Consider the following 26,727-nt stretch of genomic DNA (forward strand, 5'->3'; position numbering starts at 1 on the left):
ATCGAATTGAAAAGCTGAGATACGGGCAATATATCCTGTACGACGAGGCCTAGCTAAAACCCAAGTTAAAGCTTGATTGTCAGTTTCTAACTCAAATTTGACATGCTCCAGACAAAAGCGGAACTTCTCCAGGGCAAACAGGACTGCAAGTCCTTCTAACTCATAGATGGAGTACTTGGCTTCTTGAGACGATAAAGTCCAAGACGCCTAGGCAATAGGCCGCCTTCTGAGTTCAGTTTCTTGAAGAAGGACAGCAGCAACAGCAGATGAAGAGGCTAACGTATGCACAAAGATGCATACAAAATGCTGTCAGTTGGTACACATCTATTTACAAATTAAATGCACATAACCTTAATCACTGTATCACAAACAAAACACTTCACTCTGAGAAAATCAACAAAGCCACCCTTTTAAACAGCTGCCTATCACTTCACATAGAGATTACAACCTTGAAATACAGTTAAAACAGTTGCCTACCGACTGCCTTATCAGCATGTCAGTTAACCACAACACATGTTTACCAATGAAACTCCTACTACACAATAACTCATCATTACCATCAAGACTATCTCCTTATATACGTGCCTGGCCAGATTTCTAGAAAGCTACATTACAAGAAATACCATCTCGAAAATTCTAGAGTGCCTAACAACATGATTATAATGTACAGAATATTCCACCATCATCTAGTGCCTTTCTGGAAGTTTCAAAATTCTGTGGCAGATTACAAATTACGTTTCATTACATAACCTCACACACAATACGATCATTCGACTACGCAAATAATACTAATACTAAATGGATGTACATCACAAGTCAAGATAATAATAATATTAATAATAATAATAATAATAATAATAATAATAATAATAATAATAATAATAATAATCGTATAATAATAATAATAATAATAATAATAATAATAATAATAATAATAATAATAATAATAATAATAATTCGAGCTCGATACTTGCATTATTTACCCATGGGTGAGAGAATATTGTTCTCAAGTTACATCTGTTTATCACACTTGTGTCAATATATCCCCCCTATAACTTGAAAAAACTTGCACACTTTATCACACTCGTCGACTTTGCCCTGGATGTAGATTGTATCTTCTTTCTTCCTCGATATCGCTAGACGTGCTCTCCTCCTCTTGACTAGCTTGTGCCGTGTCGGAGATGTGGGGTGGCCTCACTGCCAGACCTTTCCTCGAAGATAGTCGATGCGTTCTCCTCACGATGACCACATAGTGCTGTGTCATTAGTAGCCTCTCCTCCAGGCTTACTCTGTATGCACAGCGGTTGTGTGACTCCCCGCAACTCCGATGCGTGGACCTTGACAGGAGGGTTGGTCTTCGGTAAGTAGACCCCATGGCCCAGCTGTTTATCCACTTCGATGGGACCAACCCACTTAGGTGCGAGACCTGCGTGAAACCCTCCAATCTTATTACTGACTGGGTGGTTACGTCCCAATACTTGTTGTCCTCATCGGAAGATCCAGGTCTCTTCGACATCTCAAGCCTTGGCCTGGGTAAGCGATCTCCTCTCGGCCAAAGCTTGCTTCTCCTTGATGTGCTGCTGCTGCTGCTGCTGCTGCTCTGCCAGGGAAATAGCTGCATCATCTTGACACGAAGAGGGTGGTGGACGAATCTCCCAATCCCTGCTGCCGTATAGCGGTCGACCAAGGAGCAGCTCCACTGGGGAATAGCTGGTGACACGGTTGATGCGTCGTCGCAGGACAAAGAGTTACGGCAGTATTCGATGGTCCCACAGTCATATTCTTTGTCGATCAGGTGGACCCGTAGCATCCTTTTCAGCTCCTGGTTTCGTCTTTCTGTTGGATTGGCCCTTGGGTTGTAGATAAGGGTCGTCCAGTGCTCCACACCCCATTCTGTCATCATCTGCTGCCACATCCTCGACGTGAACTGACTCCCACTGTCTGACAGAATACAGTGTAGATAACCGTAGTGGCTGAATACCTCGCCTTGTAGCAGGCTGGTGATGTGTCCCGTCTTGGCTTCAGGTATCGGAAAGGCCTCAATCCATCTTGTGAAGAGGTCGGTGATTACTAGGAGTCCTGTTTTACCCTGTGGTGTTCTAAGGTAAGGACCCATCAAGTCTAAGGCTATGACCTCCCACGGGCATTGTGGCCGTCTTCCTCGTTGGCTGGAATCTGCCTTTGTGTTGCTCGCCTTGGTGCAGGCAAAGATGTAGCACCCCTTCATGTAGTCCGGGATGTATTTCCACATGTTGAACCAGAAGAATCTCCGTCGGATAGACTGATACCTCTCTTCACCTCCTGGATGTCCAGCTTCAGTGCTGTCGTGGAACTTCTCGAGGATGTCCGCCGTGTGCTGTCTGGGGGTCACAACTACTGCAGGCGTGTCGGAGAGGTGCGACCTGTACATCAAGAGTCCTCCGTCAACCCAGAAGTTCTTGTACCACATCTTGAATTCCCTCAGAACGAGTCGACTATCGGTGTTCTGTCTCCTAATCCACTGTGTCATGGTCCTATAGGGCTTGTCTTGTTCCTGCCACTGTTTAATTACTCCCAGATCAAGTTCCTTCTTGATGGTTATAAGGACAGGTTCCTTAGGCTCATTCTGGTGTTTTTATGGGAAATCCATCTCGACAATGATGGCCCTAGCTTCAAGTTCCATCGCCGGGTGCCTAGATAAGCTGTCTGCTTCTATGTTCGTCGGTCCTGCGATTAAAAAAGCCCATCGCATCAATTTAGATTTTGAGCCAGAGACCGAGTTCAACCATTTGAGAGTGGTGCTATTGGTGTGGAGCTGGAACTCCCCTCCAAGTAGCCTCTGAATTTGCCCATGGCCCACACCACGGCTAAGGCTTCCTTAAGAGATAAGACTTTCATAGCGTTCCGTATTAAAGTGAGTTCACTATTAAGTTGAAAGAAGATATATGATGGTTCAACCTTTCAATACTATTAAAATAAGAAACATAAGTTTTACATTCCTACTTAATTATAACTGGTACCGGTTTCGACCAGTATTCTTGGTCATCATCAGCCGATCACAAATAACTATAAAAGACAATACACAGGTAAATAAACTGTGAAGTTTAAATTTCTGTTCAGTTAAGGTGGAATTAACTCGTGAATCAACGTTTGAGATTTTATCACTGAGTGCCTGCATCATGGTCATTAAGTTAGAACACATTTTGGGAATACTTACCTCATCTTCCGATGTTTCGTCGGCATCTTCGTTGACTTCCATGAAAAACCTTTTGGGATTTTGTCCTTTTTCCACAAGATCTTCCCGTAGCCGTGCCTGTAACGATATCTCCTTCCTGTTCGTCGGGTGTTTCCTCTTGGAAAATTCGTCTTTGAGCTGTTTCAGCCACATATTCTCTAGTATTTCTTGCATTTTGATCTACTACACTCGTGTTTGCTCATAAATTTTTACGTCCTGTCCCACGGTCGCCAGTTAACATATCCACAAAGACACACAAAAATGCTGTCAGTTGGTACAGTTATTTATTCACATCTATCTACAAATTAAATGCACATAACCCTAATCACTGCATCACAAACCAGATACTTCACTCCATGAACATCAACAATATTATGTGCCTCTATCTTATCCAGTGTCTCCTGGAGAAGGGCAGGGAAAGCATCTCAAGATGAAGGGACACATATATATTTCTTCCAGTTAGTCAGAACATTCCTCCATGACTTCTTATGAGGCCCAAAATGGCACACATCTAGTGACTGGAGAATGTGCATGCTATTCGATGGGAGAAGAACAAATTTAATGTTGTATTTTTTCATATTCTTGAACCAATGACATAGCTTGACAAATTTTCCTTCACCAGGCGAGTTGGCCATGCACGTAGAGGCACGCGGCTGCAAGCTTGCATCCAGGAGAGAGTGGGTTCAAATCCCACTGTCAGCAGCCCTGAAAATGTTTTTCTGTGGTTTCCTATTTTCACACCAGGCAAATGCTGGGGCTGTACCTTAATTAAAGCCACGGCCGCTTCCTTCCAACTCCTAGGCCATTCCTATCCGATCGTCGCCATAAGACCTATCTGTGTCGGTGCGACGTAAAGCCCCTAGCAAAAAAAAAAATTCCTTCGTCATAACTTTGGTTCCAATTAGCCACTTCAAATATGACAATGCCACCATAAAGAACCAGTGTTCACAAATTGGGAGATCAAACCATTCACTTTTGTTCTTGTTGTACCTGGTGTCAGGTGGACCACCTTTTTGCCATGTATCACACATGCTCATCCTCATACAAGATGTATGGGGCCTGTATTTTTCCATGCCTACTCACACACACATAATTGGAGTTAGGGATTGGAATAACTTACCAAGGGAGATATCGAATAATTTTCAAATTTCTTTGCAATCACTTAAGGCTAGGAAAACAACACATAGGGAATCTGCCATCTGGGAGACTGCCCTAAATGCAGATCGGTAGTGACTGATTGATTGATTGATTGATTGACTGATTGATTGATTAATTAACAGTTGAAACAGTTGCCTACCGACTGCCTACATCGGCATGTCAGTTAACCACAACACGCGTTCACCAGTGAAACTCCTACTAAGCAATAACTCATCGTTACCATCAAGACTCTCTCCTTATTATATATATGCCTGGCCAGGCTTCTAAAAAGCTACATTACAAGAAATACCTTCTCAAAAATTCTCGAGTGCCTAACATGATTATATTTTACAAAATATTCTACTATCATCTAGTGCCTTTCTGCAAGTTACAGTGTGTTTCAAGATTCCGTAGCAGATTACAAATTACATGTACAGGTAAGAATAAATTACATAAGATTAATTTAGAGGTATTTACAATAACTGAACTTAAATGAATATTTATGTACCGGTACAGTACATATTTCATAACATAACCTCAAACACAATATGATCATTCGACTGCGTAAATAATAATAATAATAATAAATTGACATAGATTACAAGTCATAATAATAATAATCACCATCATAATTGAAAAATAATAAAAATAATAATTCGAGCTTGATACTTGCATTATTTACCAATGTGTGAGAGAAAGTTGTTTTCAAGTTATATCTGTTTATAACAGTTGCGTCAAGGCATCGGTTTGAACTATGAATTTTGTAGCACTTGAAGGTGCCCGTACATAAATAATAATAATAATAATAATAAAAACAATAATAAAAATAAAGAACTGAATAATAATAATCGTAACAAAATTAGAATAAAAACATGATAATAAAAATAATATGAACCAACTCGGAAAATTAAAAAATCTCAATTTAGCGGGGTTTCACATCAAAACTTGGATGCGTGACGGTTAAATTATCAAATACGCAAAATCAAAACTTAAGCAACGGAAAACTTACAGGCAAACAATGACAACTAATGAAGGATTGTGGAACATGAAGGGGCCCTATTGCGGTCCATGGGAAAATATGCCGTTATGGGGAAGAAAAGGTTTACAATAGTCACCCTTTAGCTCAAATATATTGAAATTAACAAATGGAAAATACAAGAAACAAAATTAATAAATGACAGAGCAGCTGATATTTAACTCACTAAAATAAAGCATATGTAGGCTAAATAGATTTAAGTAAATTTGTAAAACACAAGGTTTAACATCGTAAGATTATACAGAATTACAATATATTGTCAATAACAAATGCAGGTGACTGTCTGACAAAAACAGTCACTCAGAAAATTGAAATTAGTGACGACGGAAATCTAAGGCAAACTCCGAGACGTTGAATTTAAATCATTGAAAGTCACATTAAACGAGAAAATACCAAAACCCTGGAAGGAATTAAATAAAATCACCATGACAGAAACGTAGAAAGAGCACTTACCAATAAAGACAGCAGTTCCACAAGGGGAGCCCTCAAGCGCGAACGCTCTGGAAGACGGTCAGATGGAGAAGACACAGCCGAATCGCATCACGCACACGAAACCGGCAGAAGGCCGGAAATGGCCCAATCACAAATAACTAATAGGACACTGAATTTCTCTAGATTCCCGTTTTTCGCCAATTGCAAATGTCGTTATTCTGACCAACCCAATTGCACGAATGGTCATTTCCTAACATGCTGATGCAAGAGGAATTGCATCCGCTAACTCTCCACGTGCAGTACCTACTGATCCAAAAGTTATGTACCGCACGCGTTTCGCCAAAGCACAATATTACAATTTTCTTTCAATTACATTAAAAATCTACAATCTTTAAATGTTTTTATCTTGATGCTTCTTGAAATAAATTTAACAGATACACAACACTAATACAACATAACTAAATGAAACTTAAATACAAAGATCACTTAATCGCTTTTGTAATGTTCATTTACAGTTCCAAATATATCAGAAAAAATATTCAAAAGTTCGTAAGTCCTAAATACTATTCTTGAGATTTTCCTAAAAAGCATGAAAGAAATAATACAATTATAAACATAATTTTCTTCTAGTTACATTAAAAAATTTCTGCAGAGTCCAGAGTCCATATTTCTTCATTTTCCACAACACTAATTTTGTTTAAAGACTAAAATGAAATTCTGCTGTCCTTTCTTGTGACACACAGGTGACATCTTCCTACCCCCACCCGCTTTCCTTTTTAATTTTACTGAGGGGTTTTGACCACACACACTACCCGACACTAGCACACTTGAAACTTGATGTCGTCCTCGTAAGGAACGTCCATACAAATCAAAGATTCACAAATTGACCAGCGGCACTGCTGTCCAATATAGGTGCTGGCCCCGGCCGCACCAACGACCTCTTTCATTTGCAGTCCCACAGAGACCACCAGGGAGGCATCCTTTCAGCAGACTTGTGTAGTAAACTGGTTTATAACCGTCAGAGGATTCTGGCATGGCACTGCCGACTGCCGCCATAAGGAGCGCCTGCCCATTCCAGCGTCGGATAGTAGTGGCCCTAGATACCTTGCAGCCTCCATATATGTACCACATTTTGTAGATGCACCAGCGTTGACACTGGAACATAAATACACACCCAGCAGAAACAGAAGAAATAAGGCCACTGGCCAGAACTGTCGAAGAACTAAAATTTACGAGTTTCAAGTGGTTTTTTTTTTTTTTTTTTTTTTTTTTTTTTTTTTTTTTTGTAACAAATAAAACCTCCTTAGGGAGGTCCACTGCATAGACCTGGGATACCCCAGCCCCCACTGGCAAGCGCTATTTAAAATTTCAACAGGAAAACATTGAAAGGCTAAAAGAAAATCTGCCGGAGTCTACCGTAGTACCCCAAAAAAAATGTATACACATTATTGAAAATCTAAATATTACCCCAAAATACATTATATTAAATTATACCTAGCATGGTCTCAATCGACCATCCTTATTACAACTAAAATTCCTAATTAAACAATAAAATTGCCAAAGTATGCGGCCTGCTTTTTACCCCAAAAGAAAATTTTTCTTATAACTAAATTCCTTATAACTACTAAATTAAATTACTGTGTGCATTCTTAATAGCCCGACATTAAAAAGAACAAATAAAAGGAAAAATTTAGGATGTTGCAAGGGAACTCAAAACAGAGAAATAACTACTCAATTATGTTAGCTTTTAAAATTCATTCATTTACCACGTCATGTACTCATTACTAAAATTTTAACACAGATAAAACTGACATTACGTATCACGTGTCTCACCAGTAAATTTAAAATGGAACTAAGCCAGTAAAACAAAGTCGAAATCACATTACTTTACCGATGAACAGAAAATCCCAATGAAACAATAAAAATAATTCAAGAGTCTGCATACAGAAATCCAACTCACTGATATAAGCAATAAAAAGGCACAAGTAACACCTTCATACCAGAGATTATCAGATAACAGCACAACACACAAGACTACCGAGCCCATCTGTCTTCCGACACACACAACACCACCAAAACACACAATTGCAATGACCCCTAAATCAGCAGTACTAACTCATGGCAAAAGGCACAAACAACCTCAATACTGATTCCATCTGACAACATTACAAGATCACACACACACACACACCCGTGTGATGACCCATCAAGTAGTACCCCCCCAAAGAAAGGACAGAACATGACCTTAAGTACCCTTGAATCCATCACACGACAATGCGACTCTTAGGGCCAATATCGTTCTCCCAGGAGATGAATGCCCCCCCCCCTCTCACACACACACACACACACACACACACACACACACACACACACACACACACACACACACACACACACACACACACACACACACACACACACACACACACACACACACACACACACACACACACACACACACACACACACACACACACACACACACACACACACACACACACACACACACACACACACACACACACACACACACACACACACACACACACACACACACACACACACACACACACACGGCACCCTAGACAAGCACACAATTATTTACAAAAGTGGGAGGACAGATAGCTACAAAATTTTGAAGCTTACTCAGTTCACAGGATCCCATACTCTAGCAAACTGAGTAAATAAATTTAAAAGACACGAAACCAGAAATGAACAAAAATTTAACACCAAAAAAGTCAAATAAAACAAGAATAAAGCAGGAAAATTAATTGCAGAACTCTTCCTAAATCGTAACACCTACAAAATATTACTAAAACATTTTGGTGATGAAATTAAAATAACTAAAACAAAATCTTGATGCCCTGCAAACCAACTATGAATTTAACTGAAATTAATAGCTCAGCATAATGGAACCGAAACGAACCTTTGCAGAAAATCTTCCTAGTAACAATTTTACAATAACAAGGGACATCATTTTCCATCTAAGCACCTAATATAAGGCCAAAGATCACAGAAGAATCTCATATCAGATACACCAGATTTCAAACGTGTCATGAGCACAAGTGCAGATCCAACCCATCAAAATTTGCCAAAATGGCCTCAGCCTGACATTGGTCTATTAATATGGTGAGCACTTTTCACCCTACGAGGCTATCCGAGTCCACGCAGAACCCTCCCTAGCAAGTATAGGAATACACGGGTAAATAAAAATAATGTGACAAGGAAACAAGACACTTACACGATGGAAACGCTCAATACAGAAACTAGGAAACTTTCACTCAGATTAAGAGATCCCATACTCTCTAATCTGATTGACCAATTTGGTAACTGGCTGGGAGTCGCTCCAAATAGTCCCACGCCTACTTGGAAACGCACCCGGGTACAGAAGACCAAACGCACCACCTCATAACCGGAAACTTAAATATCTACCAAGCTAAATGACAACGTAAAAAATAATTTTAAAAGATCACACACGCACAATACTGCCAAATAGAACACAACAGGCAACAAGAAACAAAATTTTGAAAATAATTTGCCGAAACACGCGATTTGCAAACAGAAAAACACTCGAAGGAATAGGCGAAAATTTATGAACATTAACCTCAAAATTTTTGCCGAAAATTAAATAAACAGCAATGTAAAAAAATTTCATGAGACTCCATGCAAAAATTAACCAGAACACGATGATCAGTACGTCAATCACATTACAATTTACGTCATCTAGAAGAACAAGCAGATTACAACACGAGTAGATTTATACGGTGGAAAATGGACACAGACTCGAGGTATATATCAGTAATCAGGTGTCTCCAACAGATAAGCACACCAGCTCTGCACCAGCTGTTTGAAAAATAGCATGCAGTCAGACAAGGAAGTACAGTACTTAGCATAATTTTATGATATACCAGTAGTTCAAAGCAACAGGTGATCACAGAGATGTTACGATCGGAACACGACTCGAAGAAAGTAAGTTAATGAACACACATCGAAATTTATCACCGAAGACTTAAATTAAAACACGGCACACACAATGTGATGATATCACATTACCAAAAAACACGTGGTCAGCGGAAGGCTTGCCACCTACGAAAATTTAATGAAACTCAACCATGCAACAGAAAAAATTGGTTACAGATAGTGTCTTACCATTTCCTCCAACCATTAATTACAAGGTGAAACACAACAACACAAACTGAACATCGCGGAACAAAAAACACTTCCGACTGCCTCATCAAGAAATAATAGGCAGCTCCCTTGTGATGTATAGAACTCAAGCAGAAATGATGAAAAATTAATGAACAGAAATTAAGAATGCACACGTAACAATTACAACCTATGAAATAAACATGTAATATATTCAAAATTAAGATTTAAAAATAAATTTACAAAAGTTAGCCGAGAATGATTATCGTCAACCTTCCCTTCTTCCATAACCATGCTCTGCTACCAATGTAGCACTTCAAGGCGCGTGTACATAAATAATAATAATAATAATAATAATAATAATAATAATAATAATAATAATAATAATAATAATAACAAAATTAGAATAAAAATATGATAATAATGATATGAACCAACTCAGAAAATAGAAAAATCTCAATGTACGGGCCGTTTCACATCAAAATTGGAAACGTGACAGTTAACTTATCAAATACGCAAAATCAAAACATACGCAACGGAAAACTTACAGGCCTAACAATGACAACTAATGAAGGATTGTGGAACGTGAAGGGGCCCTATTGAGTTCCATGGGAAAGTATGCCGTTATGGGGAAGAAAAGGTTTACAATAGTCACCCTTTAGCTCAAATGTATTGAAATTAACAAATGAAAAATACAAGAAACAAAATTAATAAATGACAGAGCAGCTGATACTTAACCCACTAAAACAAAGGATATATAAGGAGACTTAAGTAAATCTGTAAAACACTTAACATCGTAAGATTATACAGAATTTCAATATATTGTCAATAACAAATGGAGGCAAAAACAGTCACTCAGAAAATTGAAATTGGTGACGACAGGAATCTAGGGCAAACTCCAACACGTTGAATTTAAATCATTGAAAGTTACATTAAACGAGAAAATACCAAAACCCTAGAAGGAATTAAATAAAATCACCATGATAGAAAAACATAGAAATAGCACTTACCAATAAAGACAGGAGTTCTCTGAGGGGAGCCCTCAAGCGTGAACGCTCACGAGGATGGTCAGATGGAAAAGACGCAGCCAAACTGCATCACGCACGCAAAGCCGGCAGAAGGCCGGAAATTGCCTGATTACAATTAACCAATAGGACACCGAATTTCTCTAGATTTCCGTTTTTTGCCAATTGCAAATGTCATTATTCTGACCAATAGAATTGCATGACCATGTATGGTCATTTCCTAACCTGCTGATGCAAGAGGAATTGCATTCCCTATCTCTCCACGTACAGTACCTACTGATCCAAAAGTTATGTACTGCACGCGTTTTGCCAAAGCACAATTACATTAAAAATCTACAATCTCTAAATGTTTTTGTCTTGATGCTTCTTGAATTAAATTTAACTGATACACAACACTAATACAACACAACTAAATTAAATTTAAATACAAAGGTAACTTAATCACTCTTGTAATGTTTGTTTACAGTTCCAAATATATCAGACAAAATATTCAAAAGTTCGTAAGTCCCAAATTCTATTCTTGAGGTTTGCCTAAATCGCATAAAAGAAATATTACAAAAATAAACATGATTTTCTTCTAGTTATATTAAAAAATTCCTGCAGAGTCCATATTACTTCATTTTCCTCAATACTATTTTTTTAAGGACAAAAATGAAATTCTGCTGTCCTGTCTTGATGACACACAGGTGACAAATTTCTTAGAGATATCTGGCAAAGCTAATACTGGGGCGTTACAGAGAGCTAACTTATCTTCAAACGCAGCTCTCTACAATTGCCCCCATTCGAACTGTACACCTTCCCTACAAAGTGGGTTTAGGGGTGCTGCCCCATTAGTGAAGTTAAGAATAAATTTCCTGAAGAAATTCACCATGCCTATGGACCCAGCGATTCTTTTGATGTCCTTAGGCGGCTTGGAGTTACGAATAGCCTGAGTTCTGGAATAGTCAATATCAACACCATCGAGCGACACAACATGACCTAAGAACGACATACAAGGTTTAGAAAAACCTACCTTAGAAGACGTGACTGTCAACCCAGCCTTATGAAGGCGATTGAGAACTTCCTTAAGATAATCTAAGTGTTCTTCAAAGGTCTCAGAAAACATTACGACATCGTTGAGATAATGATAGAGATATTCAAATTTGATGTTGGAGGAGACCCTATCCAGCAGTCTAGTAAAGACAGCCGCACCCGTGGGGAGCACAAAAGGCACGCGGTTGTATTCATACAAATTCCAATCAGTGGCAAAAGCCGTCAAAAGTTTGGATTCTACCACCGAGGTATCTGATTATATGCTTGGTTAAGATCTGGGATGGTAAAGAACTTGGCCTTACGAAACCATGAAAAACAAGATCAGAAGGGGCACTGATTGTATTACGACCTTACAGTTTAAAGCTCTGTAATCAATGACAGGCCTGAAACTATCTTGGGGTTTGAAGGTCAAATAATACAATCCTTTATCATTTGATCGATGATCTCCTTAAGAGCCTTTATGTTACGTGGAGATACCCTGTATGGATGAAATCTTAGAGGAATTAAATCCGTTACCTCAATCTTATACTCAATCAGGTCAGTGACACCAAGGTTTTCCAAAAATACATCCGGAAAAGACTTGCACAACCTTCGAATACTCTCGGCCTGGTCCATAGGTAGATGCCTAAGATCGAACGACATTTCACTCTGCATAGGTGAAATAGATTAATTTGGAACAGAACTACATTTTAAAAGCTGAATATTAACATTACTATCAAATTTGAATACGCATGACTTGCCCTAAAAGTCGAGCACAAGACCAGAATGAGACATGAAATCGGCCCCCAATATTACAGGGCAAGACAACTGTTTAGCCACAAACAACTTAATTTTCCATGTAAATTTTGAGATATGAACTTTAGCAAAAATGAAACCCATAATTACCAAAGGTGAAGAAATTGCTGAAATGCATTTAATAGAAGACAAACAATAGTCTTGAAATTTACAACAGGCTTTCAACTTAGAGTGCCACTCCTCGGAAATAATAGAGCTAACGCTCCCTGAATCTACTAGCACCGTGACAGGTTCCTTACTTACCTTAAATTTAAGAAGTGGTACAAACCTGGGGTCTCAGAAGCAATTCTAAGGCATTCCCTAGGAGCTTCAAATGATACATTAGAGGAGTTTTTTTCCTTGAAGGATTCTCTCACCTGATTTAACTTGGGCTGAGCCTCGAGAAGCTGAACATAGTGACTCAGCCGATGACACTAGTCACCTCCTATCACCAATGTTAGTGGAGGCAGCACCAGAAGTTGAACAGGGAGGTGTGCTGTTAAGTGAAGTGCAATTTTCAGCCAGATGAAAAAACAACCCGCATCTAAAACAACCTTAGGATGGACCTTCTCCGTTCCTAGTTCCACTAGATATTACCAAGGGACACTTATTTCTAAGGTGTTCTGTCGATCCACACGCATAACACTTGCGTGTGGGGAAGGTTTGGTAAGGTGGTGGCCAAGAACTGTTAGATGACGGAGGGGGCTCCCTAGCAACTCGTGATGTGTCAGCATACCTCACTCCCTCTGCTGACACTGACAGTGCCTCCAGTTCAGAGAAAGGTTTGAGGTCGAGAAGCAAAACGTAAGTACGACCTATATGATGGAGAAGTTCCTTCGACAATGGTTTGCACAATTTGATATTCAGGAAAATGGAGAGCGAATACCCTGGTATAGAATTTTATGTCTTGAATGAAATCAGCCAAATTCTCTTCCAACCTCTGTACTCGAGAGTAGTACTTCTGTATTAAAGAGGACATGGCTCTACCCGGAATGAAGTTAGCCAAAAGGTAGGGGTGGAAGTCTTCTATCGAAGATCTATTGCTTTCACAATTTTGTCCGAGAGGATGCCTACTGAATAGGGGTAGATTATTTGGAGAATTTTCGAGTGAGAGAGAGCAAATACCAAGGTATGATCTTGAAATTCAACTAGGAATCTTAGAAATGAAATTACATCATTAGTTGAATTAATCGAAGATTTGGATATTCCCTTATGGAACATGGCTAAGGGGTGGGGCAACCTGCTAAAACCTGGCAAAATAATAGGGGACGGCATTGGAGGTTGATACAGTTCAAACACTGCATTACTGATAAAGAAGGTTGGAAGTTGTTTTAAATGTTCAGACACTAGTTCCGATGGGGCAGACGTTTGTTGAGTGACTGCCGCCTTCCTACTCTCAGCAGATCTTCTAGCTCTCTTCCGCAGTCAAGTTTACAGTTGGAACATGGTCACTTTTAGTACTAGCGGCCCCTGACAACGAATGACTAACCCTATTAGGCACGTCAGAAAGATGTTCCAATAAATTACTAGCTTCCTTAACATGCTCATCCTTTAGTTTTTGAGACAATAGGTCCCTAGCCCTATTGTAAAAACGGAATAATCTAGCTTGAACATGCATAAGTTGATTAGGAGACGGGTCACTTACTTTTAAAAAAACAACAGAAGCTAGCTCGGTGGTATTATCATCGATAGTGGACAGAGCCTCATCAACATCTTTCTCCCCAAATACCGGGATACAAATGGGAAATTCTAAAGATTCCTTAAGTTTGGCAATATCTGCCGCAACCGTGCCATCAGACTGGATCTTCCTTATTAGAAGTTCATAAATTAATTCCTCCTTGCGCAGTTACCCAGGTGCAAGGACTTCTTGGGAACCAGACATAGTGATAGAAAACCTGACAAAATTTGGAAAATTCCAGCATCAAAAAAAAAATTTCAGAGTTCAGTGTTGATTTCTATGAGTAGCCATCAAAAGGGTCTTTATGAAAACCCATTCAACCACACCCTGCTACCACTTGTTACTGTATTTTTGTGGATTGATTGAAAGATTGAATTAAAACTTCAAAATTGGCAGTTACATTTCTTTTCTTAACCTTCTCCCTTTTTTACTTTTCAAATCTTAATTAACAATCAATTACAGAAATTTAGCTCATAAGCTTGGAAAACACTTTTAGAGAGCTCTAGAATAATCAGATAATTTTACAAACTGAGCTTGAAGCTCCCAACTACAATTTTTATCTGAGCATTACTGCTCCTTTAAATCAATAGTCAAGGAGATGGATCTCCCTATTTCTTTTACACCATTAGTGAGAGCATCTTTGCTCTATGAATTTACACTTAGGAATCTATTTCCAAAATTTCACACTTTCCAGGCCTATCTAAGGAACAAACAACATTTAACAAAATTAAACAGTATTTACTGTCTTAACTGCTCAACGTGAAAAGTATGAAATAGAGTTTAACTGGGGTAACCAGTACTCATTCTACAAGGCCTTTGGTGAAAACAAAAGGTTACAGTTACTGGCCCAAAAACCAAAATGGTGAGGACGCAAATATTTGCACTCCTTAAAATTTACATAATTGCATAAAACCCTATTTGGGCTTATGTCTTATGACATTACAGAGGCTAAACGTATACTACGGGGAAAAATATTTAAATTACAGAAATTACAAGACAGAAAATATTATAAAATCATAGTCACCACAAAATCAAGTTGAGAGGGAATATGAGAGGGTACCTCACTCTCTGTTCCCTGATTTCAGTTAAGTTCTTTTGGCTTGATTGAAATTTACATAAAGTTTGAAATTTACAATTTAGAAAATAAAGTTACATTACTAAAGATTTGAAACCTTCCCCTCGAGCTAGCTTTGAACGACTATCAGATTTGAAACTGGATCTGCCATTACCTTGAGCTTAGTTTGGACCTTCCAATGATGGAAGAGGCAGCCCCCGCCTCCGTTACGAACACACTCTAGACTGGAGCGATCGCTAATAACCTGGTCCGAAAATGTGACAGCTTTTATAGCCACGGGGAAAGTTCCAGAAAACTCTAGGCTAAGGCCCTGACACACCCCCAATTCTCATTGGATAATTAAATACCAGAAAGTTTTTATTGGTAGAAAAATATATGTACAAAATTTTTCATTGGCCAACACCTTGAGTTGGTGGGAAGAGATAGAAGTGTTGTAAACTTTAACACACCGAAAACAAAGTATAAACAATTCAGTTTAGGAAATCTTAACATACAAAATTTATCTAGAATTTTATAGTTCATCTTTACACCAGAGGGCATTGTAGCAACATCTGTTGAGAATTTTAAAGATAAGAATTTCATAATGTTCTGAATTGGACTGAGTTCACAATTAAATTGAAATAAGATATATAATGGTTCAAGCTTTTCAATACAAGTAGAATTAGAAATGTAATGTTAAATTCCTAGTTGACTACAACCGATACCGGTTTCGACCGCTGTTCCGGGTCATCATCGGCCAATCACTTAAAATATAAAGAATAATGCACAAGAGAACAATAGGTGATGTAAATCTTTCATTAGTTGCAGTTCATGAAGCATTATAACACTTTAGGGATTAGCACTGCATGTTGAAAATTCCCAAAATCTTGAAAAAGTCAATCACATAAATGAAGCTGCAAAGGCAGTGGTAAAGAAGTAGGGGACTGGAAATAATAATAATAATATTGCATTATGCCTTTGCTGGCGAGATGTAGTGTTTACAGTGCACTATGTCTTCTGGTATGGGCTATATCAAATTTGTTACTTTCATTGACCTGTCACAGTCTCATCCTTGGCTTTGACAATATGAAAGTGACTGAGGTATGAGTGATGCTAGTAATACCATTCCTTATGCAGCCAGTCCCTGTTATGAATGGTGTGAAAATATCGTTCATAGGGTCAGTTGGTGCATACATTTCAGTGGGCTTGGCAGACTGATATGTAAGAGCAACTGCTGGCTCGGTGAGGAAAGCAACGGGAAACTACCTCACTCCTCGTTTCCCTAGTACGCCTCTTCAGTGACGCCTAGGCTATTTGTGACAGCTGTTGGCGAAGCTGCAGAGGATCAAACCAGCCTTCGGGCTGATTACCCAACATACACATACAATATTGCATTGAAAATTACTCACTTGTGTTTATGACTCCATTTTGAATATTATTAGGTCCCGAAATGTTGCTTTATTAGTGATTTTGTGCGTAATATTGGTAATAATTGCACTTAAGAAGTAGGAGGATATATTTATGATAGCCATCTTTGTTTCCAGAGATGTTATGGTATAGACTGGTTACTTTGACTTAACAGCAAAGCATGGAACTTCAGATAGTTGAAGAAAGCATGGATGTTACAACATAAAGCATGGATGTTACAACTCCTCTAATTTAATAGCTGTAACTTATCTTTGCAAATTCAGGCCAAGCTCTGTAATTAGAACAGTGACCCCCTTCGGGGGCCAAACTCCCTTCGAGAGGCTCTTGACTATCGCCGTGGTGCATACTGCCCGCATGGCAAGAAAAAAAATAATTTAGTAGCTGTAACCTATCTTTGCAAAATCCAGACCAGGCTCTGTCATGAGAACAGGGGCCCCCCACACTCCCTTCGAGAGGCTCTTGACTATCGCCGCGGCGCATACTGCCTGCACGGCAAGGAAAAAAAATCATTTAGTAGCTGTAACCTATCTTTGCAAAATCCAGACCAAGCTCTGTCATGGGAATAACATCTTTGCATTGTAACTTCCATGCTTTCCTCACCTATCTGAAGTTCCTTGCTTTGCTGTTAAGTCAAAGTCTATACCATAACATCTCTGGAAACAAAGATGGCTATCATGAATACATCCTCCTACTTCTTATGTGCAATTATTACCAATATTACCCAGAAAATCATTAATAATGCAACATTTCGGGACCTAATAATATTCAAAATGGAGTCCTGAACATCTGTGAGTAATTTTCAATGCAATATTATTAATATTTCCAGTCCCCTACTTCTTTACCAGAGCCGCTGCAAACTAGAGCTCTCCACTACATCAACCTCAATACATCTGCCACATCGGCATCTTGGAGAAGCTTGTGGTGGAGGGGAGGGTTAATGGCAATCAGATGGGTGGAACAGCTGCAGACCCTGGTAGAGAAATCTTTCTACGAGGTTACCCTTATAGTGACAGACAGCCAGACTTGGCAAAGAGAGTACTGAAGTAGGATAACAATACACAGATCCAAACACTGCCAGGATTAGAAAGAATACATGTAAACAGTAACAACAGACACTGACTAACTTACCTCAAGGAACACATGAACAGTGAGTAACTAAATGCATGGCAGGTGAGGAATGATGTAGACTGTATTATCCTCAGGATCATTCCCAGTATATCTTTTGGAGTGGGAAGTTTCCCTCGCATGAGCATAGCCAACTGGAATAAAAAGGAGAAAACATGCTGTAATGGAAACATAGTTTATTTGGTAGAGATTTAAGGTACACAACTCATATTAGCTACAGATGTACTGTCATCCAGTGAAGCAGCTTCAGAAGGCGTATGTTCTCCATGTTATGAGCAGCCTCAGAAGTGGCGACTTCATCATAATAACAGCCTATACTCAACATGGTACAGCAAAACCAGCCTCGGAAACTGGCATTAGTGTGAAACCTGCATGCAATTCGCTGTTCTCAGGGTGCTGGAGATACTGTGAGAATTCTCCACAACTGGGTGGAAAATTGGAAAACAGGGCGGGCGCACACGTCATCACCAGTCACAAGCCTACCCATGAAGTCGGCTTGATCCTGATCATGGTGTTGCAAAAGTTCTCTGCACATGTCTACACACCTCTGCTTTTCGTCTGCAGACAAGAGTCTGGGCACCCACACAGATGATACCTTCCCCAACTGCAAGTAGCCGTGTACGATCCGCTGCAGGGTGTTTCGGCTAATCCCCATGGCTGCCTCCATTTCCATAAATGTGATGCATTTGTTTCCTTGAATGGCCTGTTCAACCCAGGCAATGTTGGCTGGTGTTGACACTGTCACATTCTTTCCAGAACTGGTTCCCAAGTCCACTGATGTGTGCCCTTCCACCCAATTGTAAACTGTTTTCCGTGACGGCACATGTTCTCCACAGGCTACCACCAAGCGCCGATGAATTTCTGCAGTGGTCACGCTTTTTTTCCATAGGAACCAAGTCGTATAGCGCTGTCCCTGACAGTTGCTTTCCATGTTGTCTGCTCCTATGCTGACAGTGTTGTTAAATGGCTATAACGAGTGCAATTGTTGGCCCCTGTGCATGTACTGCTACCAAACGGTGGAACAAGACACTAGTTACACATCACCACCTATAAAGGTGAAATGTGAACCATACCCGTATTACTGGAGTAAGGTATTTAAACCCTCTCCGTAAATACTTTAGTACTGGTCGCATGGCCGTTGAAATTAGTGTCTCTGATGTAATTTACTGCTATGTTATTTATCAAGTGATTCATGGTCACAGGTGACCATTATTTTCATTACTTATGAACTTCAGCTGGCGTGAAAGTCATAAATGTGGCCATCTGCTGTGTATGACGAGCAAGTGCCTGCTCCCGTATACTCCTGCATTCTGGTGTCATCGGTGTAAACTATCCCACCGCTAGTTCCCTTCCACCGGGCGAGTCTGCGCACGAAAACCTTGCAACTGTGGTCACACTAACTGTAGGTGGCTTCTGAGTATTCAGACAATAATGATTTGGTAGCCAACGATGGAGGAAGGACGGGATGTTTATCAGCTTGGCGTGATGGTTTGTGAAATCATAATGGATCCTGGATGAAGTTGGTTTGAGAGAGCTTCTACCTTCATGGACTTTTAAGGTTTTATTATTATTATTATTATTATTATTATTATTATTATTCCTTTTATTTACCTCGTCTGGAAATTACATTTGAGTGCTTTCTGATGACTGCTTCTACCATACGTAAGTAAAGATATGATAATCAAGCAAACTTACGACAACGGCAAGATGCTACACTGTAAGTGTTATCCAAACCACCTTTTAATTTATTGTACGGTGTGAAGTGAAAATTTCAAAATGTGAAGTTTCATCCCGCGTTCTTTGGTTCGAAATTGCATCAACTAAATTCTGTTTAAACATTTTTTGGGTCAAAAAAAACTTTTATGTAAACCACTTTTATTTGCTAGGAACTTGCATCTACTGTGAATTAACATAAATCATCTCTATTCTTGGATATTGTAATTTTAAATAATGTTTGGTAGTGCTTTCTGGCCCTGATAAGAAGGGGTTTGTGCAATGTTTCAGCAGGGTTAGTAACCAAGTGTGTTACTACAAGGGTATGGAATTTACGTCCTTATTCCACTTTAACTTTGCCTTCATTTTATCCTTCTTAATTATATTTTAAAATAATTTGTTTGGTATTGTCGTGATCTTTCGGCGTCCCGATTTTCTTTTGTCTGTTAATATGTAAATGTCTATTGTTGTTTGGTGGCCCATGATTGGCCCTTTCCTTAACTAGCCTGGCGCATGTTCGTTGCCATGGGAATGCTAATGTTGATACATGGAGATGCTAATTGTTGATGGATATTAGTGGAAATGAATTGATGTCCTTGTGAAGGATTTAGTCTTGTGGGTGGCTTAATCTGTTTGACCCTTTTACTTACTTTTTGGTGACCTTTCTCTCCACTCTAGCATATTTTCCTGCACCGTGTTGCGGACCTTAGTATTTTTTTAAACTTACTCCTGGGAACGTGATCCTAACATTCTTCCCTCCCTTGTGGAAACTCCTTGGATTATACCCCAAAAGGTGTTTCAGTATCAAAGAATATCATAATTTATGTTAAATTTGTTTCAAGATTGGAAAAAGTATATGATGAAAGTATGAATGATTCAAGGAGGTTTGATGACAATTAAATGGTACCTCATATCTGAAAAGGCATTTTAGAATTGTAGGAAGTCTTAATTAATTTTATTTATTTATTATTATTAAAACAGTCGACCATGGGTTTTTCTGGTTAACTGAGCACTAAACTTCATTTTCTATTCAGTAAAATCCAGCGAGGGTACTCCTTTCATTAGATTGTAATTGACTTAAATTTCTTTATTAAATCTCCCTTTGATTTCAAATGAAAAGGTGTTGTTTTTGAATGAGGGTAAACATTTCAAAATGATGACCAGGATTTCATTTCACCCACCCCACTGGTGTCAGCGGTTTTGTTTATGGTGAGTACTTGTTTATTTTCTTTATCTGATGTTTCATTGGTTTCAGATGCTTCCATGTCTCTGATCTGTACTATAATTGTACTGTTACTTGGCGTGATTGTGAAGTTAATTGCATTAAGTGGTACTCCCAGACGTACAAAAAATGAAGTGTTAAAAAAACAATATAGTATAGCCCTTTGTATCTTCCACGAAAACAGTAACAAAAGTTGTGGCAGAAATTAGGATGTTTGACAGGAGAATGATGGTAGGGGTCAAGACAACCTTTAACATGTTTTGTTTCCTTGTAGGCACTAATTTTTGTGCTGATATTATTCGTACTTTATTCAGTTCTCTTTGATATGCCCTCTTACTACTTTTTATGGAAAGCTGAATTACAACTTTGGGTACATGGTCGTAGGCCTCTGGTTTCCCCTGTGCAAACACCATTGGTCTACACTAGTTAGGGCGATTGCAGTGCACTGTATGTTTTTAAATTTAAATTTTACTATTTTATATTATATCCGTATTGAACTGAGATCGTAAGAGAGGTAACTTAAGGGGTCCACCTTTTTCAATACAAATAAATGTTATAATGGTTACGTTTCAACATGCTTACTTGGAACTAGTTTCAACGCTATGTAGCGTCATCTTCAGCCAAAATGTGAGAAATACGCATAGGTACATAATACAAACACATGCATTACACAAAATATTATAACATCATGATTAAATAAGAGTAGAAAGGGGAATAAAATAGTGAATAGATATTCAATCACAAGTTAGGGGTAGGGGTAGGGCGATAGGAGTGCATTCTATGTGCGCTAGAGGTGGAAAGCTGAATTACAACTTTGGGTACATGGCCTTAGGCCTCTAGTTTTAAATATTGCCCAAAAACCATCTTAATAAAAGATAAAGTTAGCACTACCATGTTCTCAACCTTTACGTTTAATAAGGAAATATATAACATCACTAACATTTCAAAAAACGCAATGTTAAAATAGCCTTTCGTACTACCAATAAAAGTACAGAGCTCCTGCATAACTACATCTTTAAATAAAAGTAGTCCTTTTTCAAAATCAGGTGTGTATAGGTATTCTTGTCAAGAATGCAATAGCTCTTACCCAGGTCAAACAGGACGTAGTTTTAAAATCAGATATATGGAACATGTCAATGCTATAAAGCATAACCGATTTTCTGCAGTCAGCCTACATTTGCAAGAATTTAAATATAACTTTATTGAAATAGATCAAGAATTTGAGGCATTAGAAGTTCTAAATAAAGGTTCTTTACAAGATGTTACTGAAAACTGCTATATTCATTTAGATCAATATTTTAATTCAAACTTAAATGATATCTCCGAGAAACCAAAGATCTTGTTCGATTTTCTCACTGCATTTTTCAATATTAAAATTCCGAATAACGGATCTGTCTTTCATATTATGCGTAATACTTTCTCACGCCACGCACTTTCACCACATCAGCCTCCCTAATTCCCCTTCCTTCCATTCCTCACACCTCCCCCTACCGCTCCTCCTCCTCCTCCTTACCTCTCCCTTCCTACCCCAACACTAGCTGCTTCCCTGACCCAAGCTTATCCATCACACTCAGTTCCTCTTCATCACACATCATAGCTTTGCTGCCCGAAGTGAGTCTCATTCAGTTATAGCCCAAGCTCTCTCTTTTTCATCACTATTTCAACTTTTATAAATATCTCCTTTTTACACCGCAGGTCCCGCATTGAACTGCGAACATCGCAGAAACCTCGGCTTAAAAACTTGGTCTCCACCTTACACGTTACGTTGCAACATAAAAACAGTAGACCACAGACAACAGCACAGCCATGATGTAAAACTAACTTCAAAGCTCTTCGAGGAACATCTAACACAAATTGAATAATGTATTTCTGTCAAAAGCTCAAAAGAAGATGTTCGCTACACTTTAAGATAGTAAGTGACATCATTTAATGAAAAACGTGACTACAAATTTGAATCTTTGACTACCAAGTTCATCTTTTTTTCATTTTTTTAAAGATTATGTTTGTTGAGTCCTAACTCGTGTTTGTACAATTAGATTACTATTTTAACCCACCCTCCATGAGTTGTTTTGATAATGACTGCCAACTTCTGAACTTGTGATTGAATATCTATTCACTATTTTATTCCCCTTTTTACTCTTATTTAATCATGATGTTATAATATTTTGTGTAATGTATATGTTTGTTTGTATGTATGTACCTATGCTTATTTGTCACATTTTGGCTAAAGATGACGCTAAGTAGCGTTAAAACTAGTTCCAAGTAAACTTAACCATTATAACATTTATTTGTATTGAAAAAGGTGGGCCCTCAAGTTACCTCTCTTACATGCATTGTATGTGTGCTAGAAGTGGAAAGCTGAATTACAACTTTGGGTACATGGCCTTAGGCCTCTAGTTTCCCCTGTGCATACACCATTGGTCTGCACTAGTTAGGGTAGGGTTAGGACAATAGCAGTGCATTCTATGTGCGCCAGTGATGGAAAGCTGAATTACAACTTTGGGTATATGGCCATAGGCCTCTAGTTTCCCCTGTGCAAACACTATTGTTCTGCACTGTTTTGTTTTTTTTTCTTCTGCTAGTGGCTCTACGTCGCACCGACACAGATAGGTCTTATGGTGACGATGGGATAGGAAAGGGATAGGAGTTGGAAGGATGCGGCCGTGGCCTTGATTAAGGTACAGCCCCAGCATTTGCATGGTGTGAAAATGGGAAACCACGGAAAACCATCTTCAGGGCTGCCGACAGTGGGATTCGAACCCACAATCTCCCGGATGCAAGCTCACAGCCACGCGCCTCTAACTGCACGGCCAACTCGCCCGGTGGTCTGCACTGGTTAAAGGAAAAGATGAATTAGAATGCCCAACCATCGCCTGCCGTGCACATTCAGAATATGTAAAACAGCTAGCGAAATTTCAACCACGGCAGCTACTCCGTTGAAGGGTTCGGCAGGAGAAAACACTTCACGGGATATATTGCCGAATCTCTGTTTACGAGCTTCTTCCCCTAAGACGCACACATTCTTTTTACACTGCTGTAGCACTGTACCCGCTATTACATTCGTATAAAATTATTCCTATCCTGTATTCTACATCCATCCCTTCACTTGTTCTATTTCTCTGTGCTTTTATTCTGCCCAGGTTGGTAACAGAATCTAATTATTATGACTTGACAGGAATGACACTGCATCCGACTTTACAATGCCAATAGGAATGCAAGTAGCTACTTCATTAAGGTACAGCTCCAGCATTTGCATGGTGTGAAAATGGGAAATCACGGAAAACCATCTTGTTGTTGTTGTTGTTGTTGGAGTCATCAGTCCACAGTCTGGTTTGATACAGCCCTCCATGCCATCCTATCCTGTGCTAACCTTTACATTCCTACGTAACTGCTACATCCTACATCTGCTCTAATCTGCTTGTCATATTCATACCTTGGTCTACCCCTACCATTCTTGCCCCCAACACCTCCCTCAAAAACCCACTGAATAAGTCCTAGGTGTCTTAAGATGTGTCCTATATTCTATCTCTTCTTCTTGCCAAGTTTAGCCAATCATCAATTTGTTTTAGTATCTCTTCATTTGTGATTCGATCTATCCGTCTCATCTTCACCATTCTTCCATAACACCACATTTTAAAAGCTTCTATTCTCTTCCTTTCTGAACTAGTTATGGTCCAGGTTTCACTTGCATGCAATGCCATGTTTCACACAAAAGTCTTCAAACACATCTTTCTAATTCCTATATCAATGTTCGAGATGAGCAATTTCTTTACTTAAGAAAGGCCTTCCTTGCTTGTGGTAGTCTGGATTTTATGTTCCCCTTACTTCTCTCATCGTTAGTTAGTTAGTTTACTACTTAAGTAACAATGTTCATCAATTTCCTTTAAGACTTCATTTCCTGATCTAATATTATCTGCATCACCTGACTCTGTTCGACTGCACTCCATTACTTTTGTTTTGGACTAATTTAGTTTCATCTTGTACTCCTTATCCAAGACTGTCCATACCATTCAGCAATTTCTCCAGATCCTCTGCAGTCTCAGATAAAATAACAATATCATCGACAAATCTCAAGAGTTTTGATTTCCTCTCCTTGGATTGCGAGTATTGTATTGAGTATTGTACGTGTGGTTAAGTGCAAGAGAGGCCATGCAGCCTAACTTCGCCACTTAAAAGGAAACAAATAAATAGATGAATAAAATTCCCTTTCCAAATTCCTCTTTGCTTTCCTTTCCTGCCTGTTTTACACAAACATTGAAAAGAAGCCTTACCTCACTCCTTTCTGGATAGCTGCTTCCTTTACAAAGCCCTCGATTCTTATCACTGCAGACTGATTTTTATATAGATATTAGATAATTCTTCGTTCTCGGTATCTGATCCCGATCGCCTTCAGAATCTCAAATAGCTTGGTCCAATCAACGTTATCGAATGACTTTTCTAGATCTACAAATGCGATGTAGGTGAGCTTGCCCTCCTTAATTTGACATCAGCATCAACAGTTTCTTCTAGTTCAAGAACCAGTTCATCTATGTCTTTACCTTGATACAACTGTTGGATATGTTCCTTCCATCTTTCTAACTTGTCTTCTTCCCTAGAAGTGGTTTTCCATCTGAGCTCTTAATATTCATAGGCTACACTAGCTTTCCTTTCTCCAGAGGTTTCCTTGATTTTCCTGTATGCAGCATCTACCTTTCCTTAGACCATACAACCTTCAATATCCTGAACGCCTCCTTTAGCCATTCTTCCTTAGCTGTCCTGCACTTTCTATCCACTTCATTCTTTAACCACATGTATTCTTTTCTGCCTCTTGCAGTTTTATCGTTTATCGATCAGGTCTAGTATCTCCTGAGTTATCCACTGATTCTTAGTTGATCTTTTCTTTCTTCCTAACATCTCTTCGGCAATTAAATTGAAACAAGAAATAAAGTGGTTCAACCTATTCAATACAAGGAAAATAAGGAATGTAATATTACATTCTTATTTGAATAAAAGCGGGACCGGTTTCGACCACTATTGTGGGTCATCAGCCGACTGAATAAAAATATAAAACAATGCATGGGAAAACAAAAATTAAAGGCTAAGTCTTTCACTAAAAGCAGTTCAAGAAGCACTATAACACTATAGGGATTAGCAGTGCATGATGTAAGATCCTAAAATCCAGTAGAAGTCAAAGATCAGTCATTTAAACGAAGCAAGGTGCAAGTTCTTGCAGAGCAGCAGAACATACGTAATGTCCGGCACTGTGCTTCAAAATGTTTATGAGAATTGGTGAATAGTTCAGTGAACAAGCCCGCAAATACTGCTAGGCATGAAGTTACAATACAATTTAATAAATTTGAAGTCCTAAAATTATATAGAAGTCGATGATAAGTCACTTAAATGAAGTAAGATGCAAGTTCTTGAAGAGTAGCACAACATACGTAATGTCGGGCACTGTGCTTCTAAATGCTAATGAATCTCGGTGAATAGTTCAATGATCAAGCCTGCAAATGCTTCTAGGCACGAAAATATATAATAAAATTTAATATAATTGAAGTATATATTAATGTTTATAGGATCTTTTATGATAGATTCTTTAGAGATGCAGAACAGTTGACATAAAAAACTATTGTGAGGAGAAAAATGTTAAAAAGCACAATTTTGGAAACAAATGAAAAATGCATATGCATAGCGTATTATTTCTTGAAGATGAGAGTTCGGGTCATATTTGA

At 38.8% G+C, this 26,727-nt stretch overlaps 1 protein-coding gene across 2 annotated transcripts in view; it reads right to left on the reverse strand.

Annotated features, from left to right (window-relative positions):
• Positions 1-26,727, reverse strand: part of LOC136857491 (transmembrane protein 135) — a 357,287-nt gene that overhangs the window by 324,931 nt on the left and 5,629 nt on the right. For both annotated transcript variants that reach the window (XM_067136183.2, XM_067136180.2), the window contains exon 2: positions 18,085-18,215. In XM_067136183.2, coding sequence (XP_066992284.1) covers positions 18,085-18,215 — 131 coding nt within the window. The remainder of the gene's footprint in view (positions 1-18,084; positions 18,216-26,727) is intronic.

This window comes from Anabrus simplex, chromosome 1, assembly GCF_040414725.1.
Source record: "Anabrus simplex isolate iqAnaSimp1 chromosome 1, ASM4041472v1, whole genome shotgun sequence".
NCBI lineage: Eukaryota > Metazoa > Arthropoda > Insecta > Orthoptera > Tettigoniidae > Anabrus > Anabrus simplex.